The sequence below is a fragment of the Nipponia nippon genome, unplaced genomic scaffold (genome assembly GCF_047370975.1).
Source record: "Nipponia nippon isolate SJK-2023a ecotype South Korea unplaced genomic scaffold, ASM4737097v1 scaffold_4, whole genome shotgun sequence".
NCBI classification, from domain to species: domain Eukaryota; kingdom Metazoa; phylum Chordata; class Aves; order Pelecaniformes; family Threskiornithidae; genus Nipponia; species Nipponia nippon.
This window is the reverse complement of record NW_028262358.1, coordinates 20,278,486-20,289,834: the sequence shown is the minus strand read 5'-3', so window position 1 is coordinate 20,289,834 and position 11,349 is coordinate 20,278,486. Positions and strand designations below refer to the sequence as shown.

The 11,349-nt window shown below is 38.5% G+C and overlaps 1 protein-coding gene across 6 annotated transcripts in view; it reads right to left on the bottom strand.

Moving 5' to 3' along the window:
- Window positions 1–246: 246 nt before the first annotated feature.
- Window positions 247–11,349, bottom strand: part of WDR26 (WD repeat domain 26) — a 29,310-nt gene continuing 18,207 nt past the window's right edge. For 2 of the 6 annotated variants that reach the window (XM_087773652.1, XM_087773651.1), the window contains 8 exons: window positions 9,222–9,362; window positions 7,736–7,855; window positions 6,811–6,956; window positions 6,202–6,280; window positions 5,487–5,616; window positions 2,513–2,698; window positions 1,492–1,564; window positions 247–973 (listed from right to left, as the gene is read on the bottom strand). In XM_087773652.1, coding sequence (XP_087629778.1) covers window positions 1,533–1,564; window positions 2,513–2,698; window positions 5,487–5,616; window positions 6,202–6,280; window positions 6,811–6,956; window positions 7,736–7,855; window positions 9,222–9,362 — 834 coding nt within the window. In that variant the 3' untranslated portion in view covers window positions 247–973; window positions 1,492–1,532. Of the gene's footprint in view, window positions 974–1,491; window positions 1,565–1,591; window positions 1,783–2,512; window positions 2,699–3,841; window positions 3,917–5,486; window positions 5,617–6,201; window positions 6,281–6,810; window positions 6,957–7,735; window positions 7,856–9,221; window positions 9,363–11,349 lie in introns of those variants that run through there. The other 4 variants (XM_087773653.1, XM_087773648.1, XM_087773649.1 and 1 more) reach the window with 3 other exon arrangements.

The window sequence follows — 11,349 nt, the reverse complement described above, 5'->3', positions numbered from 1 at the left end:
AAAACCAAAAAGACCTTGTCTTGTTTAAACTCTTAGTCTGGTGGTGCACTCTGAACGCTTTTTTCCTAAGTATCTGTAAAGATGGACAGCGAGTTTCTCCTTCTAAAACAAGCTTCACTGCCTACGTAAAGCTCCTTCCAGCCACTGCTTTTGATTGGGTCTCAAGACACTCCGGAAAAGCATCAGTGATACCGTGTTTCACGACACTTCTTGCATTGTTTTAATTCCAAATGTATACAAATGAAGTCACTTTAATCCTATAAATAATTTATTTTTAAAAAATTGTGCTGTTAACCCCTTTGCAGGGCAACGAGCTATGTGAAAAGTACAAAACTTTTTGTCAAATGTGATACTGAGAGTGCTTTTGACATAGTTCATTGGTTTATCGTCTCAATTTATATATACTGCGCAACGGGCAAGGCTAGAATCCATGAACCAAGCTGCAAAGATCTCAAGCTAAGTAAGGCGGAGAGAGACTTGAGAAACAAGAGAAGGAAATACTTTCCTATCCAATGTATACTCTTCAGACTAAAGCACTCTTTCTATCAAGCCTTCTAAACTGTTAAATAAAGTGTTCCAAACAAGCATTTAAACTTCATTACACAGAAGAGCAACAAGAACAGTAGCCTGCCAGACAAAAAGGCAGGAGGGAAAAATATATATACTGAGTTCAATGGTTAGCCTGAATGTAGCACAGTTCTTCACAACCGATGGGGGGGGTAATTTCAACACGGTGTCCAACAACGTTCTAACGACGTGCTTCATCTCGACTGGTTACTATGAAGCAAGGTGGTAAATGTTTGGCCCCAACTGGGCTTCAGAAATGGTTCTTTTTCATGACGAGCATGTCTGTCCAGCTATCAATCATGTTTGTTTGCACCAAATCCCAAGCCATTTAAAATACGACTAATTAAGTTAAACTGAAGTCGTCTGCTCCAAATTCGCCATCAACTATCCATGCTACTGCATTCCTCTGAGCAAAAAAAAAAAACAAACATAAGAGAAAGAAATCACACCTTGAAGATCTTATCAATAGTTAACATTTCTATTATAAGGTCATTAATACAGTGTATTTACATAAGTTTTACTGAACATGCAGTAGTTAATGGAGCTTATACTGTAACTAAATCCCATGCTAAAAATTACTTATTTTAGATATCATTATTCATATTAATTTAGAGATTAATTTAGCACTTTAGGTGTCGGTACACAAAAAGCATCTCTTCCAAGAGGACATAACACACATTTGCATTCAAGTTCCAGGGGAGTGTGCTAATTACAAAGCTGTCTGTCATCCACTTAAGAATCCTAAGTTGTTAGGTATTACTCCGTGCACCTACACCTCTTGTGGAAGCACTGCTGCGAGAAATTCATTTTCTATTGTTTTGATTTTTATGGTGTTTACTAGCTCATTTTCTGGAGGAACTACGAAAGAGTGAGCAAGCAGCTAACTGGAGAAAACAAACAAACAAAACCATGAGTAAAACCAACTGGAGGATAGGCTCTGAGTCCTTATGGGTGCATTCAAGGTGTTACAAACAGGAGATTGGCCAGGCTGGTCCACCTAGTCCAAGACCAGAAGCAGATGCGTCAGAAAGCACTGGAGCAGGGAGAGGAGGTAATTCTTCCTCCTAATATCCTTCCAACTTTCAGCCATTTTCACCTAAGGGACATACTGAACTAGAGGTGTTTACTTATCTAGTAGCACTCAATGGATTTCTCTTTGATTACTTTGTCCGGGTTCCCCGTGAACTCGTGTCCACATCTAGTATCCACGAGGTCCTGTGGCAATGGGATATACTGTATTTCATTTTAATGTCTACTGCACATTCTTACCACAAGGTTGAATGTGTAATGACAGAAGCCTATAAACTGCAGAACAATCCTCGGGTGGTCATCTCGTTAACAACTGAGGGGCGGGGGGCGGTGGTGACATAAGAAGGGTTGGGAACAAGCGTGCATTTTGGCAGCGAAAAAAGTTGCATTGTGTCTCTCTCCTAGACACAGATGATTGCTGACGGTTAGGAAAGAATCACTTGTGTACAGATTTTACGGTGGGAAACTCCACTCTCTCCAGACATTGGAGATTCCATTTGTAAGTATTGTAATACCACTATTCAATTTGCAGCGTGGTCAGAATGCATTATTTAAATTTTACTAATATTGCATGTTATTAAACTTCAAGCATTGGAGGCAAGAAGTCTACATAAATGAGTTAATATAATCCTGAGGTCTTAGTTTTCTATAGGGCCATGTCAGAAATTTGAGTATCATTTTGGAAATACCAGTTGTTTCCTTTTTATTCCACAAACATAAATAACTTAGATAAAAATCAACAGCCATACATAAAAAAAAATCAGTAACTACTTTTGTGGTAAAAGTAATGATTCTAACCCAAGAGTTAAAAGCATTTTTCTATCCTATTTATGGTAAAGAAAATCCACCAAACCAGCTGCCTTTGATGTAAGCTTTTAGTGATTAGAGAACACACACCCCCATCCCCGCTTTTTACCTTCAATATCCTGGTTGTCTACGAAAGGTGCTGGTCCCCATATTCTAACAGTGCCATCATCAGAGGCGCTGGCCATCATGGATGGAATCTGCGGGTTCCAGCTCACACAATTAACAGTACGTGTGTGCCCTGTCAGCTCCGCAATGGGCAGCTCGCTACGCTTGTGCCAAATATATACTTTGTGATCTAAATAAAATATGCATTTAAAAAAACATAATGAGAAATTGTTCAGCGCAGACCGATTTGTCCTATCAAGTAGCACTTCCACACAAGCACTCAGCAACAAAACAAAAAACCCAAAATATTAACATTGTAAAACCCACGTCTAAAACCCATGTCTGTTGAATGTGCAATAGCACTAAAAATTTTTCTTCTAAAAGTGATCAGAAGAATATGGTAAAGCTCTTCCACTAAGAGGCACGTTCCCTTTTAACACTTGCAATTCTACTACACTTGGTATTTGAAGAAAAACATTTGACTGCAATGCAAATAAGCCAATACATGGCTAAAGAGAGAAATCAAGCTACTCTTAAATTAAAGATATGGAGTTGTAATCTTACGCAAAAGGAAGTCTTGCAGATTTTTTTTTCCCCTCAATCATATTTACAGATTAGTACGTGCATTATAAAGTCATGAGTACTAAGGCAGAATATTTACAACCACCACCTGCTGCTGAGTACTAGATAAGTTCACAGCTCTATAGTTTACGAAATATATCTTTATACTAAAGACCTAAAACATTCCAGTGAAAGTGCAAACAGAGCAAATGAGGGAGGGCAACAAAGCTTAATGTCTCAAATTGTGAGCTATTACTCTTTGACAACAATTAACTCTTGTGTGGTATTTAAAGATAGGAATGTGTACATGTTAAAGTAGATTGAGTAAACAACCCTACAGATCTTATTTTGTGATAGGAAGCTTGTAATTACATCTAGCAACATGTTAGAAATAGAATAGTGAACTGGTCAGACACTCCAATGCAATTTTTAGAGCGGTGTTACTGCTTTATAACAAACTGTATTTAAGAATAAATGACTAAAGGTGGGTGGGTTTTTTTCCCCCCAACTGTAGACTAGCAGACTTTCACAAGTCTGTGGGTTGACCTCTCTAGGCATGTCTTTGGCATATTCCAAACAGCTATACAAACCGAACAAGTATGTATTACTAGTATTACACAAAAGCCCAGTATTTACGTCTATCAAATGAAAGTATTTTAATCTGTTTGAAAGGTTTTAACATAGAGGTCATTCTAAAGGCTTAGTAAACAAACCAATCTTCCTCTATTCCTCCTCCCAACCCCTTACAAAACAAACTTGCTCTCTGACCTACCTGCTAGTATAGCATCATGGAACCATGGGGTAACTCAATTGTCTTCTGCTGAATCAGCTCATTTGAGTACACCACCTTTATATATACTTGTATTGATGCAAATGTTCTGGTTGTGTTTACATTCCACTTAACGATTTCAACAGACTACATATCCATGCTATTCATCAAACAACACAATTCACTGTCTGCTTAAACACTGGACACACAAGTGTCTGCTGTCTGGGAGAAGCAAAGCCTAAACAAACACCAGTACTTTGGTGCTTGTCAGAATGCCTGTATTTTGTTTTGGCAAAAACAAGTTAGCTAGATTAAGACAGCAGTCAATTTTCCTCTCAGAAAGAGACCTCCGTTTTCTTCCTATTGATGCAAGTGTTAGAAAAAAGCCCACCTAGCTGAAAACATACCTTAAGTTTAAGAAGTTATGACAACATAATCAATCTATTACTTTTTTAAAAAGGCTATGACAATGTGATCTGTTATTTTTGTTTTGTTTGCTTTTTTTTTTTAAGACACAGACTTTCTTAGTAGCCACATTTGCAATAACTCAGGGCAAAGAGGCAACAGCTTCCGACAGTCCAAATCTAAATAGGGTGCCATCAGTTTCAAGTACTGCTCAGTAGTTTTTAGACAATTAAGATAATAAAGAATAAATAGGGGGAAAAAAGGACTGGTGCACTGTAGTATCTACACCTACACATCAGTATGGCTCAACATAAATCCTGAACTTCCTGGTACTCGGGTCCCAAACCAAAGAACCCTATTCAACCAGGAAGAGGTTCACACCGGATTGGAGGACTAGAGGTGCTGTCCTTCAGTCATTATATTCCACTGGGTCTGGTCAAGGGGCAAAATCTGGTTTTATTTCAGACACACTCAGTATTTTCCAGAAAAGAATAGTAGTAATGCCCTGGCCAACCTTACTTCTTAACAGCTGTGAGTTACATAGTACTAACAGCAGTTGCTTACATATTCCAAGTGTAATTCTTAGCCCTGCATAGGCTTAAATCTTAAGTGACCTCCATGGGAGGTGATGGCACTACATCAGTGACAAAACTGAACCAATTCAACATATAAACCATTAACTAATTTCTATTCTTGCCACAGACAGTTCAATAAAAACATACCACAAAGCCTTTGATCACCAAGAAACCCTACCAGACTATGTCAACAATTGCTTAGTTTGAGACTACGCTTAATTTGAGACTACTCCTTCCGTAATTAAGCTGACGACTCTATCGAAATTAAAATAACCTCACCACACCTATGTCTTCAACAGGCAAATGAAGCACTCCCCAGAAGTATTTTTGATTCAAACCATAAGCCTAAGTATCATACCACAAGAAGAAAAAGCCTTAAGAACACCCCACCCACTTCTAATTAAAACTGTGCAGATGCTTTTGCTTTAGAGGAGCAACACAAAAAGATTCATTAATGCTTTCTACTACTACCATCCTCTCAAAAGATTCTTTTTGCTAGCACACAATTAATTCTTGAAGTATGCCACAATCTCAGTGCTCCTCAAACTTACTTAATGAACCAGTTGCTTGCTTTTATAGATGACAGCTGCTAAACAACAACATTATAAAAGTAAGATATAGGAAGGATACAGTGTTCCAGTTTTCTGCACAAAAGGGAATGATGTTACCTTCGCTGCCACTCGCGATGAAATCTTCATTATGACCTCCGAAACACGAGTGAATTGTGTAAAATCCTTGTGTAACACCTTGATATTTTCTCACTAAAACTCTGTCTTGTAAGTCCCATAAGTGAACTCCCTGGGAATAAGAAGTATAAAGAATGTTATTTTATCATTAAACATTATTCATTGCATTCTTCTGAAACACTGAAAAAAAAAATCAAGCATGATCGAAGTACATTACTTCATCCAACTTCAGTACTCTTACTAGATCAAGAGAGTAAAGATATACCAAATTACTAGATTAAACTTCCAGTCTGTGGTCCCTTCCATTCTGAAAGCTCCTATTCTTACGCAACGTTCTAAAAGGCAAAATAAACAAATAAAATCTAATTCTCACACCGCCAAACATGTCAACCTGCCACAATCCTTGCCATATCTGGCTTCTCAATGCGATCGGCAGATCCTAACATTTAATAGTACATATTTCATAGTATGAAACTCTTGACTATAAATCAGTCATAAAAAAAAATAAGTCTCAAGAATAAGATTGCCTTCTTGTCAGAGAAGGCCATGCTATATTTATGAAAATATTATAGACCTTCATATTACATGAAAAACAACTGGTTAATATCAAACATTCCAATTCGTATAAAAATACTTAAAAACAGGTAGCAGTTGCAAGCAGAGTTATTTGCATTTCCATTTATCATCACCAACTCACCTGAGTTGCTACATTTAACAAAGCTAAACGGCCATTTTTTGAAATAGTAAATGACATAATAGGGTGATCTTCTTGTACTCTGAAATGATAAGAGACGTCGGGGTTAAGAGTACACTTAACCAAACAATGATGCAATACCAAGACAAAAGGCACGTCCTGTCTCTGTAATATTATCAGGGAAAGACAATTCTGAATTTGAAATTAGCTGTCTCTCTAGGTCAGTACAAGCCAGGTCTGTAATAGTTTGCTTATACTTATGACAAATCCCAAGACCAAAAGGGACTTCAGACCTCCAATCCAACTCCTAACTTCAAGGCAGTATCTACCAAAATATGCCAGGAATTGAGAAGACGACAACTCCTGGTGACAGAAATGTCAAAACATCCACAAGAAGCCTACTCCAGTGCTCAAGAAGTTATTTCTAATACTTGATCTAATGCTTCTTGCTGCAACTGGAACTCACTAATTCTTGTCCCATGTTATTCTCCTCCTCTTTTAAAACTGAGAGCATTTTAATAACTTATTTCCCATCCTGCCCCACAAACCCTTCCTTAATCATCTTCTGAAACTAAGAACCAGGAATTCAAAACCAAAGAAAGAGGTAGTTACATGTTCCTGTCTGTAAGATCCTCAAAGTTATAACCCCGAATTCGCTGGTGTGTGTCCGATGCTAGAACAGTTTTCCCATCGCTCAAGCACCAAAGGCATTGTACTCTCACCCCTTCCCAGGAGTCAAGGAGATTACCATCTAAATCCTGATCAGAAGGAAAAAAAAAAAAAAGGAAGATAAAAAATTGAACTGTTAGTCTCAGATTTTTGAGGAGTTGTGACACAAGTATCTTTCACCTTCTGTTCAGACAATTGCTACAGAAAGCAATCCTACCCCGTAAAAGAGAGGACTTGATGAATTAGGACTTGGCTGTCTTAACCAAGGGCTTTTGTAGATATCTGCCCTGAAGAGCTGAGAATCCCTTTTGTCACTTATTTTCTCGTGCGTGACGTGTACAATCTATGTCACGTCACAGAGCTCACCTTTGCAGTGAGTGAGGTTTGCATACTGCACTATTATTCTGGGCACCAGTTCAGATGACAAATAATCAAGGGTAGGGTGAGACTGTGGACTACCACCCAAAATCAAAACTAGTCAAGTAACGAGGATTTCAAATTTGTGTTTACACTAAGCAAAGACAGTATGCAAAAATTAAGACAGACATAGGTTTTTGACTATTCTGTGGAACAAACAACATTTATGGACAAAGGCACTACTTTTTATTAGTGTATTTTCTAGAGCAGCTTAGAAAAAAATTCCCAGCCCACAAATCCTCCTTTAGGCAGACAGAAGATGCCTGAAACCTTCTAACTGCTACGTACAGAAGTGCTGCTGAAATATGAGCATTAATGTATTGCTTCTTTGAATTACAAAGGATAAGAAGTTTTAGTGTACACACATAAAAAAACATGAACCTCAGATTTGACCGTGACAAAACTTTCATTTCTTGCTTTGTTTTCAATGGGACAGATGCAGAGAACTTACACACTGGTAGAACTGTCCACGCTGACCTCCCGTTACAAAACGCTTCCCATCAGGATTCCAGGCCACGCTTGTTAAACTGTCTTCATGAGACTGGCTCATCTTTGTCCTCAGCTCCCCAGTCTGGAAAACAAACAAAGGCAGCAAGGCCGTATACCAGAACCCTTTCCTAAAAAGGCACAAATAATTTTATCTGACATGCATAGTGTTTGGAAGTGCATATATTTCAACACGTTTATTAAGAAGGAACACAAATCTATGAATAATGCAATAAAAAGGCAGAACTACTTCAGCATCTCCAGTGACCCTGGACTTGATTTGGGACAATTTCTTTTGTCCCTCAAATCAAGAGAGATGGATTAGTCGATGTGTCAGAGAGCTGGAAGATTATGAGTAAAGAGAGGAATTAAAAGAAGTTGGAAGAACATATACAAGATAGAGAAGCAATACAAAATGGAAAAAAAAACCCAAACATGGAAAGCAAGGAGGCAGAAGGACACTGAAAGAAAATAGGTATGACAAAATACATTTTAGAAAAGAGCCAGGAGTGTCAGAGTATTTAGAACATTTCTGTCCCTGAGCTGGAGCTCTCCATGCCAAAATTTAGCTATCATCCCTAGCTTATAATGCTACTGTTTCACAAGACAGAGTGCCAATGAGTGGCACACCATTGTCAAAACAGCAAGGGCTTCTCTCTATTCCCTTGTGCCAGCTGTAGTGCTCTTCACTGAGCCAATTTAGTCAATTAAACAGAAGAAAAGTATTCCAAGGGTGAAAAAAAGGAACATTTTTGTTTTAGGAAACTGAATTAGTTCAGAGTCCAAGGCAGCACAAGAAAGACTATACAGCCCACAACTGAGGCAGGGGAAGCTTTTATATCAACTCAAGTGCCCATAAAAACCAACAGCAGAAAAGGATTTTCAAATTCATGGAGGAAATGGCAAAATGCCCTAGTGGCTGACTGAAAGATGAAGTTCTGAAACCATAAATTTAAGCCTCTGTGGATCTTCCACTAACATCACTGGGAGGGTTACACAAAGCAAAAATATCTTCCACTTTTGCTACTTGTTAAAAACTTCCATGACCAAGTGCTCCCTTTAGATGATAATTCTGCCTCCTGTTTCTCTTGATTAATTAACTGTTCTTCTCTTCAGTAGCTCTCTAAGGTCCTATGGATTTATGCCATCCCTTCTCAGAAATGATCAGTAACCAGATACACTAGAATTGCTGCACAGTCCCAGGCACTTAGACTTGAACTCTAATTTCAGTTCTGTACAAACTGAGTACAGAATTTGTAGGCTGCCATAGTCATTTTTTCAAATTGAGGAGGGCCGGGGAGATCAGTGTCTCTTCCTTACACTCACACCTTTGCACAAGTTTGTAGAAATGACTTCTTTCATGCTTAACATATTTAGATATTGAAACAAAAGCAGCAGGCTGACCACAAAGTTTTATTTTTTTTTTTTTTTTACTCTTAGTCACCACTTACTTGTACATTCCAGAGCCAAAGCTCAGAACAATCATCTGGGCCACAGGCAACAAGATAGTTGTCATCTGGACTCCAAGCAATGTAGGAGACACCATACGCGTGACCTTCTAACGTCTTAAGTAGTTTTAGCTGGTGAGTATCCTGAAACAAGAGAGATTCTGTTGAGACAATGCAAATGAACGCCTACTAGATTTCACATATACAGTGTGTCCAAGTATAGCACAGCAAGTTTGCTTTGTGCAACTTGGCACCTGCACTTTACAAGACACATGAATAGGTTCTTACCGGAAAAGCAATTGCTAGTTTACAGAGTAGGACCATAAAATAAAAGCTTCGAAGTTTCAACATGCAAAACAAGAACACTTGTAGGTATTTTTGTTCTAGTCTTCCACGATTCTGAATGTGGAACTTGCAAAATACTGTTGCGTACAGAGTTGTACATTACATTACACTTGCTTTAGTATAGAAGATTTCTGTAGTGTCAGGTCTCTCTACATCTACTGGAATACAGAAGTACTATTATCCACATCTTACAGAATTAAGTTACTTTCTTAAAAGTAAAGACATGCTGGAAGCCTGTTATGGTTAAACAGAGAACCAAAACCTTCATGTATGCTGAGAATGGAAAACCTCCAAGCGCCAATGTTTTTATAAACTTGAATGTATCTTGTGTGTGCCATTCAAGAAAGAAGTTTTACATAAAGATATTTTTAAAAGCTTCCTTGAGAGGTGTTCTTATTTCAGAAGTGTTGCCCACAGCAAGCTGTTGCATCTTTTCTGCCAGCTTTAGTGAATGAAGCATACTTCGCTCACGCAGAGTATCTTGTATCACCTTTATGCTACAACTGTTCTACTGCTGCCTTGTCAGAGGAACTTGACTTTCAAGCAGCTTTTCAAAATAAACAGTACAGCCAGATACTGTGGAACAACCATACACTGGCTTCCTAAATACAGAAACACACTTCAATACAGTACTAGCACTGACTCTTGACAACAACATGCATATACAGTAAGTAGAAATGAGCTTGTTACTGTTGACAATTTTTGTGAAGCCTCTTGGAAAAGGGCAAGTAAATTCCCCCCCCCCCTTTTTTTCCCTGCATGGGGGATGTTTATACCTCCTACTTTCCTTCAAAAATAACAACTTGTTTGAAAAATGTAGCTTGATTTCCCAATTGTCCCTTCTCTTTCTTTTGTTTTAGTATTAATCAGCAGAGCAACTCTTGATTCTAAAGAGAAAGAACATGGTCAACAGAGGAACAGAGCGACATGAAGGACTGTTTCCTGGGATCAGCTGCAAGAGATTTAATGACTCTCAGCCAGCCTGCAGCTTTGATGGTTCTGCTGGCTAGAAAAACTAAATTCCTCAAAAGAAAGGGGGTGAAGAATAATCTTCAAAGCACAGAGAAAGAGGGGCAAACGAATGGACCTCCTCAAGGCCCCTTTTCCATTCTAATTATTACTCCTGGTCTGCATTAGACACTGCTGTGCCTGTAGCTAAACTGATCTGCAAGGAAACTGCATTATGTCTGACATTATCTCACATCCTGGAGCTTGCCTGCGACTGACGTATTTCTTTTTACATCAGGATTAAAGTAGCCTGTCACTTCTGCATCACATTTGAGACTCATGAGGAGCAAGATACATAGGATACTCCTCTTCTAATGATAGGACTTCGTGGCTGTTACTATCTCTCATGCTGCTCTCCTACTTCTCTCCAAATACAGCAAAATTGCTCTACCATGTTTTGCTCTAAAACAGCAGTCAATGGTATTTCAGGAAAATGTCCCCAAATTCAGTCATTCTGCTTCCCACCCACCACCAAAAGAAATCTTAGCACTTCTATCCCTTACATATAGCTTCCCAGATTTTTGTTATGTAGAAGAAACAACTATTCAGGTATCAACTTAAGTCTGCAGTAGTTGAGCTCCTTGGCTGAAAAGCCAAAAACCTGTCAACTCTTTTTAGAAAGTGCAGGGGGAAGGAAAAAAAAAAAAAAAAAGTTTCTATAAGGAACAAGTTAAAGGAGAGCTCTGTCAAAGAAGATGCACGCCAGACAAGGTGATGCACCTATTGCGCTTATCCTTTGTGCTCCAGAGATTCTGCCACATTTAGTCAGGGTCAAATA